The sequence below is a fragment of the Fundulus heteroclitus genome, unplaced genomic scaffold (assembly GCF_011125445.2).
Source record: "Fundulus heteroclitus isolate FHET01 unplaced genomic scaffold, MU-UCD_Fhet_4.1 scaffold_95, whole genome shotgun sequence".
Taxonomy (NCBI): domain Eukaryota; kingdom Metazoa; phylum Chordata; class Actinopteri; order Cyprinodontiformes; family Fundulidae; genus Fundulus; species Fundulus heteroclitus.
In genome coordinates, this window is record NW_023397417.1 from 382,384 (window position 1) to 395,341 (window position 12,958).

General features: G+C 37.1%; 1 protein-coding gene and 1 gene segment (V, D, J or C); one reads left to right on the forward strand and one right to left on the reverse strand.

The window, feature by feature from the left end:
- Positions 1–2,167: 2,167 nt before the first annotated feature.
- The window catches only part of LOC105924303 (gastrula zinc finger protein XlCGF57.1), a 28,657-nt gene continuing 17,866 nt past the window's right edge, over positions 2,168–12,958 (reverse strand). Inside the window, exons 1-3 of one of the 5 annotated variants that reach the window (XM_036134931.1) lie at positions 7,369–7,467; positions 5,330–5,481; positions 2,168–5,222 (exon numbers count right to left, since the gene is read on the reverse strand). In XM_036134931.1, coding sequence (XP_035990824.1) covers positions 3,875–5,222; positions 5,330–5,352 — 1,371 coding nt within the window. In that variant the 5' untranslated portion in view covers positions 5,353–5,481; positions 7,369–7,467 and the 3' untranslated portion in view covers positions 2,168–3,874. Of the gene's footprint in view, positions 5,223–5,329; positions 5,482–7,119; positions 7,468–12,958 lie in introns of those variants that run through there. The other 4 variants (XM_036134930.1, XM_036134932.1, XM_036134933.1 and 1 more) reach the window with 4 other exon arrangements.
- LOC118562511 lies at positions 9,026–9,470 on the forward strand. The segment is given in 2 exon segments: positions 9,026–9,079; positions 9,160–9,470. Coding segments are annotated over 2 exon segments (357 nt in total).

Below are 12,958 nucleotides of genomic sequence, written 5' to 3' on the forward strand. Positions count from 1 at the left end.
ACTGAATGATATACATTTTTTTACAAACTTTATCTTACACAGGTGTAAAGTGTGAAGAGCTGATTCAACCAGCCACTCAGATTGTGCAGCCAGGCCAACGTCTGACCATCAGCTGTCAGGTCTCTTATTCTGTGAGCAGCTATTGGACAAGCTGGATCAGACAGCGTGATGGGAAAGGACTGGAGTGGATTGGTGATGGGAAAAGTGGAGCTACCTCAGACTACAATGATATGCTGAAAAACAAGTTTAGCGTTACGTTACAGGATTCCAGTAACACAGTGACTCTGAATGGACAGAATCTGCAGCCTGAAGACTCTGCTGTGTATTACTGTGCCAGAGACCACAGTGACACAAACAAGCAACACAGCTGTACAAAAACCCTGCACAGGCTTTACACATGTATTATTCACAAAACTACCAGAGGAGGCGCCCTAAGACCATATGTGATTTCAGATCTATCTTTAAATTTAAATGTACTCTTTATTCAGTTTTATACCAAGAAGAAATTAATGTTCCTACAAAAGCTGGCATCAGAGGAGCCATAAATCTCTGCCCACACACTGCGATGGAAAATTTTGCACAACATAGATCTATTGAATATCTTTTTGCTTTTCCATTTTCTCAGAACACAGTTTATATTTGTTTAAAAATTTGTTCCTGTTCCTTTACCACTCAGGTGCATGTCTGGCTAACCTCTTGTATGAGGTAAGATTACTGTCAAAATACTTATCCATATTAGTCAGAAGTTGCGCATAACAAACATTTGTAAACTCATAATAATTGAAATTTCATGCAAATTATACAACATGCAGTTTAAATAGTTACAACTTCAATAACTAATATATACAAATATCAAGTTTAAATTTGTGCTTTATTCTTCATGAACACAAACAGCAGCGGCTGCTTGAGAATACAGATTTTTTCTTTGAGAATACAAATTCACAACAGTGGTCTGACGTCACGGTTTCCAAGGCTGGTTAATGGAGCACAGAGTGCGAAGATAGGAGCCGGGCATGCGTTCTTCAGACTGACCGTCTCAGAATGCAACGCAGCCACACTTGATTCCAGACAGCGCAGAATTAATATACCCACAGAAAGACCCACACCATATGATAGTACATGTGCTAACTTTCTCATATAATGGCAATATTGATTTAAAATCAACAGCATACAAGCATGTAGACTGTTCCTTCACTATGCTTAATATTACATAAAACAACTTTTTATCATGTGTTTCTGATGTGGTTGGTTTGGTTTTATGCAAATCAGAATAGTCAAGTTTTACAGACTTGATCTGTTGCTGTCTGCTGCAAAAGAAAAAAAAATACTGCCACCAGCTTCACAACCATGTTCTCTGTAGCTCTGCTGCTGGCTGCTGTGAGTCTAACTGACACAGACACATTCATAGCAAAGATCCCACTAAACGGATACCGTCCAGTCTGGAAGCAACAATAGGTACATGTGGACTGACAAAGAGATGCAAGCGTTTCTAAGTTTCATCTGTAAAAAAACAAAAGAAAAAAAACTCTCAAAAGTTTCTGAATACATAATGTATTGACTACTTTCAGGAAGGAAGGACAATTTTACCCAGTATAATAAAACCTGGTAAAATATTTGTGTTTCTGAGCAGGATTACCAGCTATAGCTTTAAAAGTTCTGCATTACACACACACAAAATGTTCTATAGCTTAAAAATCATTTGGTTTTCAATGAGGAGATGAGTAAAAATGAATATGAGCCTGCTTCTTTGGAAATTGTTTTGACAATATTTATAGTTTTCTATCATTTAAAACACCTTGTTAAACAACTGGTGTTTAGAGGATTTTTTTCGTAGTACAAAACTAGTCTTTTTAAGTCATGAACAAAACCCTGTTTAAAAATCTGTAAATAAAAATGTAGAATGTACTCTATTTTCCTCAATCATTCCATTCAAAGTTGTGCAACAGAAATTAAAGATCAATTTGATTGTGAGGGTCTTTGTAATCTTAACTTTTAGGGCAAATATATTAGCAGGAAAATGACTTGTACACAAACTGAAACAACAGAAACGACTGCAGCCATCAAAATCTGGTTTAGGATCCAGATTATTTTTGGAAAGCCTTTAGTTAACACCTTACACAAATCTAATTTATTATTTGTGTTGGATGAACGCATCACACAACAACCATTGTAGGGATCCACTTCTTTAATTTGCATGTTGAAAGTTTCCAAGGATGTACATTTTAAAACAATCTGAGGATAATCCTTCTTAAATGGACAACATTTATAGAGCTTTAAGCACTAAGTGAGATTTCCAGGACAGGGATAATTTAGTGTCAGACAGTTCATTTAACACACCTCTGTTCTCGCACAATTGACATTTTCCATCTGTTCTTGTTACTCAAAAATACTAGCAAAATATGCAGCATTTCTATATAAACGTAAAAAAATAAAATGGCAATAACATGCAGAGAACACCTCATAAAACACAATTATACAGGAGCGTCTAAAGTTTTTTTTAACATTATCAAAAAGTTAATTTCTTTCAGTAAAAGGAGTCAGAGTGAAACTCATTGCATTACAGCCAGATTTATATATTTCAAGCATTCGTTTTTGTTCATTTTGATGATTCTTATGGTTTACATTAGTATATTACATAAACCTTAAAAGGACTTTTTTAAATACAGACATTTTATTTTGGTGACCTAGACGATTACGGGAGAGTGCTTACTTTACAGCCCTCCAGCTAACAGTGACTAACACCCTCCACATGGAGGAATAAGCCACAAGTGGTAAATCCAGGACTATTGATAGAAGGTTAAGTGGAAGAAAAAAAAAACATATTTGCTTGGGTGAAATTCATAAGGTGTGGACTGTGACCTGTGCTTTAACAGCCAGGACATGAGCTACGGCTGTCACGTTCCTGGTTATAAGCCAACTCCAAACCAGTGTCTCACCTAGGATAAACAGAACCACTGGACTGTTGGTCGGTGGGTCATCTCTTAAAATTTAGAGTTAGCATTGCATTTACATGTTCCGTAGTATGAAAGAGGAGCACGCAGGCTCAGAGTTCATACTGATTGAGGTCCAGTGTAATTTCTGAACTGCCACTAATAAATTGGCGAGCCATGGTACCTGTTGTTGGTCCCCTGAATTGTATCCCAAGCCCACAGACACTTAGGTCATCCATCAGGAAGTTTTACTTCTGCAGTTTGCTTAGATATCCTTTTTTTTTTACTTGGAACCTGCCAAAATTACTAATACCTGCTGTAATAACCAGGCTGACTGTCCAGCAACTGCCTGACCTAAACGCCATGCAGAGTATTATCAGGAGGAAGATAATAGGCATCAACCTATGAGCAGATGAGCTCATGAGCAGAGAGCCCATATTAAAGCAACCTGGGTTTCCTAGACACCTCAGCAGAACATTGATACAGTAGTTTATGCCAAAGGACATCCGACCGGATATTTGTCCTGTGCAGTGTGAGCAAACCAACCCTTCTGTAGTAAAAATCTTTTTCACTGGTGTTATATAATATTCCAATTTTGTCAGGAGTTAGTGTGGGTTTAATTTTTTCTCATTAGCTATTGGCCACAATCATCAAAAACAACAGATATGAACTATTGAAACATCAATCTGTGTGTAATCAATCTACATAATAACTGCATTTCCCTTTTTTAATTACATAACTAAAAGAAATACATTTTTGATGATCTTCTAATTAGCTAAGATGAACCGGTATTATGTGACCATCATCTACGGAAAAGTTTTGTTTTAATCTGAATTTTTTCAGGAAAGCACTTTTTTCCCTCAGGGTTAGAGTTTATTCACGTCAAGCCAGACTCAACAGAGGCGTGGAAGTCAAATTACTCATGTCAGAAATTATACTTTTTTTTATGGGTGTTGAGTTTCCGTGTGTCTGTTCAAAGATGTTTTTTCTCTGAAACCTTTCCCACACGTCTGACACTGGAAGGGCCTTTCGCCTGTGTGAGTTCTCATGTGTATATTTAAATTACTTTTTTTACCAAAACTCTTTCCACAGGTCAGACATGGAAACGGCTTCTCTCCTGTGTGGGTTCTCATGTGAGAGGTCAAATCGCAACTCTGGCAGAAGCCTTTGCCGCACACCTCACAGGTGTACGGCTTGTCATCTGTGTGGCCCCTTTTGTGCTTGGTCAAATACCTCCTTTGACTGAACCTCTTCCCACATACGGGACACAAGAACGGTTTCTCCTCTGTGTGCGTCTTCATGTGCACCGTCATGAAGGTTTTCTCGCGGAAACTTTTCCCGCAGGTCGGACAGGAAAAAGGCTTCTCACCCGAGTGGGTGCTCATGTGGCTATTCAGAGCCGACTTCGTGATGAAGCTTCTCTTGCAGGTTAGACAGGTGAAAGGCCTGTCGCCCGTGTGCGTCTTCATGTGAGCGGTCAAGTTAGCGCGGACGCCGTAAGACTTGCCGCACAGCTCGCAGGTGTGGGGCTTCTCACCAGTGTGAGTAACCATGTGACATTTCAGGCAGTTTTTTCTCATGAAGGTTTTGCCGCAGAGCCGACACTGGAAAGGCTTCTTACCTATGTGGATTCTCATGTGGTCCCTCAGGTGACCATTCTGACTGAAGTTTTTGCCGCAGAAATCACAGGAATACGGCTTCTCGCCCGTGTGAGTTCTCACGTGAGTGTTCAGCTGACCGCTGTCACTAAAGGCCTTGCCACACGCGTCGCAGGAATACGATTTCTCTCCTGTGTGAGTTCTCATGTGGCTGTTAAGCCCATATTTTCGGCCGAAGCTCTTGCCACAGACCCCGCATAGGAAGGGCTTCTCACCTGTGTGAGTTCTCTTATGGTCGGTCAAATGATTTTTTTTCCTGAACTCTTTACCACAGACATCACAGCAGTGCGACAAACAGCTACCAGATATTTCCTGGTTTTGGTCCTCTGCTTTAGCATGACTCTGAGAGAGGAGTTCAGCCCCATTTTGGTCGAGATCACTGTCGTCCGTTTCCTCTTCAGAAGACGTTTCCACAGAGGGGGTCTCAGTCTCTTGCTTCATTTCTAGCTGCTGATCTTCCCGATGGATTAACAGTTCCTTCTCCTCTTCTTTGATCTGCGCATCATTTGGTTCATCCTGTGTCTTTTCAAACCGCAGTTCTTCTGGTTCTTCGGAACTGGAGTCTTCCTCGTGGTTCGAGACAAACTGGTCTTGGGAATCAGCAGACATTGATGGGTGGAACTCTGTAGGAGGTCTGAGAGAAAACCCAGAAAAAAATGGCATTAAGTTTTCAGAAAAAATATGGAAAAAAATACAGAAAAAAAAAACGCTTCTTCTTTATCTATCTATAAAGATGTGTACCTCATGCTCCTGAAAGCAGACATACGGCCCAGTCAGAACTTTATTATAAAAAGGCAGTTTTATTCGGGATGTCTGGTGAAATGCAGGCAGCTTGGTGTTTAAGTGCTGCAGGATCAGGGTAATCTTGCAGCCATATTGTGGTGCCTATGATTCTGTGAATTAGAAAAACAGCAGTTATGTTGCTATATTATATTTTCAAAGTATTTAAATATCAGCTTTGTGTATGTTTCGTTTTATAATGATGGGTTAGAATGAAGTCAAACTCCAAAGTACTGATAAGCAAGTGTAATGGGAAACAAAAGTGAGGGCACACATAAAAAAAAAAAAAAAAAATTGAACCAAAAACAAATGTTCAGACTATATCAATATCTGCATATTGCCTTACTATATCATCACAGTAAAGGTTCCCTATTGGTGACCTAACATGCAAGCAAGTAATGTTAATATTCAAGTTAATGACCGCATATAATTAACTGTTTGCAAGAAGAGCACCTTGTTTATTGGTCGTCTTCAATAATTTTAACATAAAGAATTTAATGAGCCATTTTCCCTAATTAGAAGATCTTAATAACTACTTAAGATTTATAAAATCCGACTACATACAATTTCTTAGTTTTAAGGAAAACTAAAGAGCCATATCTCTTATTTTAGGTTTTAAAATAAAGAATGAAAGATGAATGAATGAGAATTAATACATTTTGACCAATAAAATGTTTCATGTTTATGGAAAACAAACAAAAAAAGCATAAGGGTTGCAGCCTGGTGGCAAAAAACATGATAAAAAAGAAATGTATTTCTTTTACCATTAAGGTCATGATATTTGGAAGCTCTATACAGATGTTTCGGTTGAACATGTAGTTAAACTGTGATAATGTCACTTTTATGTTAACTACATATTTGAAAACACTGCACAAGTCTTCATTACTTATAGGTAAGGTTATTAGGAGAAAATAGGAAGGCCTAAAGAGCCAGGTGTAACTTTGGAGACCAAATAACTGGTGAATACACAAAAGAAATAATGGGATTCAATCAAAACAATTGTGAAAACCTTTTTTGCTATACTGAAGAATCAGAATGAGTTTACTGAGCTTCAGCTGAAATTAGGTTTATCACAGTATCCCTAAAACAAGAAAAAAAAATCTGAATACAATTGTAATATTACAAAAGTGCATGTAAAGTATGTCCTGGTGTGTGAAGTATTTTAAAATACTCCACCATGAAGGAAGGAGTGCACGATCGTAACAACAACCAATTCTTACAGATAACTTATTAAATAAATTACAACATTCTTCTGTAATCAGAATGTCCCTTTAGTTAGAAAACATGCGAGTTTTGGCTCTTGACAATCCTCAAAACAAATAATAAACAATATTTTGGTTAATGTTAGCTAGCATGCTAATCTCTACAAATAAACTAGATGGTGCAAAAGCAGTAAATGCAAAAAAAGAAATAAAAATATGTCAATGTTTGAGCCACTCTTGTGCAAGAGAAGAGTGATATATTTTTACAGGCTTATGAATTTTTTTATACACATGATGAATACCTATGAAAATTTCAAGAAGATAGCTGTTAGCAGTAGTAACCAAAAACAAACACACAAAAAACAAACAAACAATAGGCTTCACTAGAGAGCTATTTCACGTAAGATAATTACTGCTCATAACTTCCTCCAAAATCCCGCTCCAAAGCATCCAATTTGTTCATTTTAAGGCATAGAGTCTTGCACCAATTAAGAGCAGTTATTGCTAACGCTAACACACATTGAGGGTTTGTTGCAGTTGCTCTCTTACTGTTGGGATTTCCTGATTGCAGGACAAGCTGGTGAAACCCCAGCAGTATCTGACAAAAGCCCAGAATGCTGTGGGAAGTCTTCTCAGTGGTTTTCAGGAGAAACAAAAGGGTCAGTAGTGACTCCAGAGTTAGCCTCATCTAACTCAGCTCCTATACTAGCTTGTTTTGCTCGTGATGCAGGCAGAAAATGGTTACTACTGACACCCTGGAACAACCACCAAAAGCTAGAAAACAGACTAAGACCTCACATTGCTCTGTTTGAGAAGCAGAAAAACAGCAAACATGTTCAAACACTCTCTAGGAGGGGAACAAGCCGAGCTGGGACCGTGTTTGTGTGGAGGTGTGGGCGTGGCTACACCTTAAGGAAATCCGGTCAGCTAAACTTCAGACTTTCAAAATAATGGCTGCTTTACCCTAAATAAATAAAAAAAATATATATAAAAGATTAACTTCAAATATAATAATAATATGCAAACTTAATGTGTAAAAATGCATAACAAAATGTTTAATATTTGAAGTTTCTCATTTTCATCAGTTAGCTCCTTTTTACAGACAAAAAGCCACAAAGCACTATGTAAACATTTTTATTTAAACACAGTATCAAAACAAGTATAAAAAAATAAAATCACAGTAAAACCCTATAGGAAGAATTTTTTTTTTTTTTTTTTTTTTTTTTTTTTTTTTTTTAGAAACTCACAAGGAGTGGGCAAAGGGAAGTTGCAGAGGGGTTCCCTGAGTCCCTTAGGGATAAAATGATAGGTGATGGTTGAAAGCTTACACAAATAATCGGGTGCCCGGTCATTTAAAGCCCTGCAGGTGAGAACAAGTACTACAAAGGGAAGAGACGGGTTATACAAAATAAATACTTTCAGTCGACCAGAAACACAGTTTAAAACAAGTACTTTCTGACAATCTACCAGATACATTTAGTTGGGAAGAGAAGAAACTGCAGCAGTCTGCTTTATTACTGCTTTATTATTTGTGTGATTTGCATCACTGAATTTGTTGTCTTAATGGGACAAAAATACTATTAAAACTAGCATACTATTTACCTCGCAGATCTGAATTTGAATCCCCCAACCCTTCTTGTCTGGCAGGAGGAGTCAATGCAAATGTTATTTGTTTCCAGCTTTATTTGTGCAACTGAACAAGGCAGTCATAGAAGCAGAATTAAAGTGAAACATGATGGACTACAAATTCTGAGCTAATGTTTTTTAATTGTTTACTTTACAGGCGAAAAGAAGCTGACATAAATTTAATCTGCATTTTTGAAACACTTTCTTAACAAGAACTGTACTTATTGACTATGTTGCGTCACAGGTGTTTATTGTCAGACTCTGACAGAATTGGAACCAGCACTTAAAAGACCAGGAGAATCCCACAAACTGATCCGTTCAGCCTCTGGATTCAAAATCAACAACTACTGGATGGTCTGGGTCAGACAGGCTCCTGGAACAGGACTGGAGTGGGTTGCTTCTATCAGTGGTGGTGGTGGCAGCAGCACATACTACTCTCAGACAGTACAAAAACCTCCAGCAACAATAAACATTTACTTGTTCACCTTCAAGTCCCGAGTCTCTGGCTGTTTCTTCAAATCAACCATAAATCCAATTTAGAATTTTTATTTCATCAGTTATTTATACAACATATATTTCGGAAAATGGACAACATAAAAGAAAGTTTTCTTCATGCTGATTACTTTCTTTCTTTATGAAATTCATGAAATCAGCGGCTTAATATGAAGTTATAGACGAGTTATGTAAATGTTGTTGGTGAAATTAATGTTTCCATTTAAATAAAAAGAACATTGCCTGACTCTAGTCCGTCCCTTTGAGGAGGAGTTGAAGCAAAACGTCACTGTTTTAAAGATCCTGCACTGATGATGGCAGCAAACAGACACTCAGCTCAACATCATGGACTGCAGGACAACACTGCTGCTGATAGCTTTCTGCTGGACAGGTGAACAGCTTTTTCTAACCTTATTTGGAATAGGAGCTTTTCTTGGGTCAAAAGTTATAATTTTGTTCCTATCTTTTCAGGTGTAGCTGGTCAGACTCTGACAGAATCTGAATCAGTGGTTAAAAGACCAGGAGAATCCCACACCCTGACCTGTACGGCATCTGGATTCACACTTAGGAGCTATGACATGAGCTGGATCAGACAAGCTCCTGGAAAAGGACTAGAATGGATCGCCTATATAGGCACCAGCAGTACTCCAGTCTCCTACTCCAATTCAGTTCAGGGAAGATTCACCATCTCCAGTGACTCAAACAGTAAACTCTATCTGAAGATGAACCAGCTGAAAACTGAGGACACAGCTGTGTATTACTGTGCTCGAGAGGCACAGTGACAGAAAGAAGCAGGAGACTCATACAAAAACTTCCCCCATTTACCACTTCCTCTGGAAGCATTCAGCTCAACCCACTACTGGTAATACTTCAGATAAATAACTCAGTGGCAAAATTTCAACAAACAAACATTGTTTAAATGAATGTGGATTTTAAAGTAATGTAATGAACCAAGTTTCATTTCATACTGCATCATGAATTGTACATTGATAATATAATACTACTGACATAAATATAGATTATACTGGGTTTAAATTGCAGCTCTTTACAGGAAAAGACTGTTCTTTAGTTGACAAATAATAGGAAAATAAGAAATTTCAATAACTAGAAAAAGCTTTATACTGAGCAGATCCACTATTTACAGCCTGAAGACAACTGGTTTGTCGTGTCATGGGCAAATGGCAAAAAGAAAAACAGAATTTTATGACAACAGGACTCTATCTTTCCCAGGGAATAAATTGTGGGATATGGTTTTATATTGATAAGACTTGGTGTCTAAAGAAGGGTTCATCATCTTATCTAAACCTATTTATGTTTGTATCCCAGATCAAGACTTCATGCTTTGTGTTTAGAGCCATCTTTAAGTTGTTTTACAGGGGTTCTGTGTGCGATTGGCCATGATTATTTGAAGCTCTGATCTCCCTATGTTAATGTGCAACATTATTCTGTCACAAATGATGTAAATTTTGAGAGCTACTTTCACACACTGTTTGGTGGTGAAAAATAAACCTTCTCACATTCAGCACGGCAGTCAGAGGAACTAAACTAATTCAGGTTTCAGTCATGAAAAACTAACTGCTAAACCGGGGTTATTTAAAACATTTGGTCATAGTTTCATGCATCCTAATTAGCTAACTAAAACCAATCTGTACCCTTCATTTTTTTTTTTTTTTTTACTATTTTTCTTGTTTGTTAAATGCAAGTTCTAAAATATGTTGAATTAATGTAAAATTAACTGTTTTGATTCCCAGGTTTATTTCTTGTGGGTTTATCACAGCTCCCTGACTGACTCACATTATCCTGTCAGAAACAAGCTCCCAGTGATTGAAAACTTTCAAAAAAACGTTCAATTAGATTGCTTCCCAAATGCCTGAAATTCTGAAAAAAATTAAACCAATAATTAATTTGCCATTTTTTTCTGTACGCAGTTGTTAAAAAGTGGTGAAAACTTTTACTTCATACATTTCCATACTTGCATGATGGTAGGGCTATAACAAGTATAACTTTTGGTGTATGCAGGTAGACTACAGCGTCATTATGGCAGCTTTTCGTTGTTTGATTTATTATCTGTTCACTTTTAATTATGCTGGCATTTTTGGGGAGAAAACCTTGCAATTTATTATGGCCTTGCTGGAAACACTGTGATTAAATAATAATTCATTTGGAAGAAGCAAGAAAAATGACCGAATAAAGCCTCAAGAGGTGAATCGAACTGTAACAAGTGTAACACCTTATCAGCAGCAAGCAAAAAAGATCAGGTATTGATTAAAAAAATGGAAATGTGCCCCAGCAGCAGTGCTTTGATTGACACTGGAGATTTTTCATACCATTTATTCATTAGAATGTGAAACAATTTGAAAATACAATAAAGAGGGGAGTCTTTCTGGCAGGGCTATAGATATTTCATCCAGCAGAGGAAGGCCAATACAAACTCTCCCTCCGTTAAAACACACACTTATCACACAGTTTAAGACCATTTAAGTTTTAGGTTTTCTTGAGTCAGTTTAAACATATCATCAAATGAGGACAAAATTTCCTAATGAAAACCTAAAAAAATATTAGGTTTATTTTATTTATTTTATTTCTCTGATGTGGGCCCAATTATATAATCATGACAGAATTTCTGAGTTGGAAATACCATTTTAGGCACAAAGATAATTCATTTTTACATGCACTTTTTGGAAAAGTAAAACTTCCCCAGGTTTATAAAATATCTTGCTTTATATTCAGAATGAACAGCTAGTCTTTTCGAACTTTGCTTAGGCAGATCATATTTTTAATGAATTAAAAGGTACAGAGTAACAACAAATAATTTTTTTCACCCTAAACATTATTTATTTCATCTCAGCAATCAGTCGTATGCCCATTTCCCTCAACATGTTTACATATATAGTTATTTTAAAGTTGTGGGGAGGGGCCAATGTAAATGTCTTTATTTATCTGAGAAGAAACTGAACCACCAAGGAGATGTGCAACAACTTTTCACAATGACTGCAGTCGGCTGTGTTTCTCTTCTCCTGCTGTTTACAGTTTCTGGTAGGTAGCAAACTTCTCCACTCTTCTGTTAACAGGTTTTCTGTTCGGATCCTTTCTGATCTCACCGTCTTTCTTTCAGCTGTTTTCACTCAGACTCTGACTGAATCTGAACCAGTGGTGAAACGACATGGAGAATCCCACACTCTGACCTGTACATATGCAGAAATATCAGATGATGATGCTTATATCAGCTGGATCAGACAAGCTGAAGGAAAAGGACTGGAGTGGGTTTCCCATATTTCTGCTCCCAGTGGAAGCGGTAAATATTATTCCACATCTGTCCAGAATCGCTTCACCATCTCCAGAGACAACAGCAAGGATCAAGTGTATCTGCACATGAGCAGCTTGAAGACGGAAGACTCTGCAGTTTATTATTGTGCTCGAGAAGCACAGTGACACAGGAAGCCCCAGAGCTGTACAAAAACTCTGCAGCTGACACTCAAACAGCCTGGGTTAAATTACCACATTTTTTTCCACTATTGTTTTACCTGATTTTAGGGGCCTGTTCCAAAGTTGTTTTTATAAGAGAGTAAACAAGCATAACAATTATTATCTTTTCTCATAAGACACATTTGTATTTTGTGCTGAATATCTAGACAGAATATACATTCTCAAAGATTTTGCATAAAACATGCTGAAAACTGCTGGATACTTTCAAGTTGGCTGAAAATAACCCGACTCACTTAAATAATAAATTAACTCAACCATTTCAACCAGGCCAAGATGAGTGTAACCAGAGGAGGCGTGCCCTGTCTCCATCCCATAAACAACTCTTGATTTTATATTCCTACACATTCTAAGTCCGGCCTTCAGCTTTTCCTTCCAACCAAACTCAACAAAGATGAATGAAATTATCTTTATCTCTTCTGACATTTATTTACTCCTCATCCCAAAATAACAGGATACTGCTTCTTTTTATGCGTATATCTGTATATTCATTGATATTAGAGTAATTTGAATATTATTGAAATGTTTATTTATTTTAGTAAGTCAGTTCATTAAGGAAAACACATTGTATTGATTAAGATATACTGATTATGTTTTAAAGCTGTTTTTCTGTTAATTATTTTTTTCTTGTACTGCTGTTGACATAGACTAACCGAGTCTATCCAACTTTTATGTAATAATTTTTTTTTAATAGTATACATTGATCCTAAAGTTTGTTTTTGTTTTTGTTTTCTTAATATCTCTGCCTCCTCTTATCACTGTTCCAAAAACTTTCTGTTGATACTTA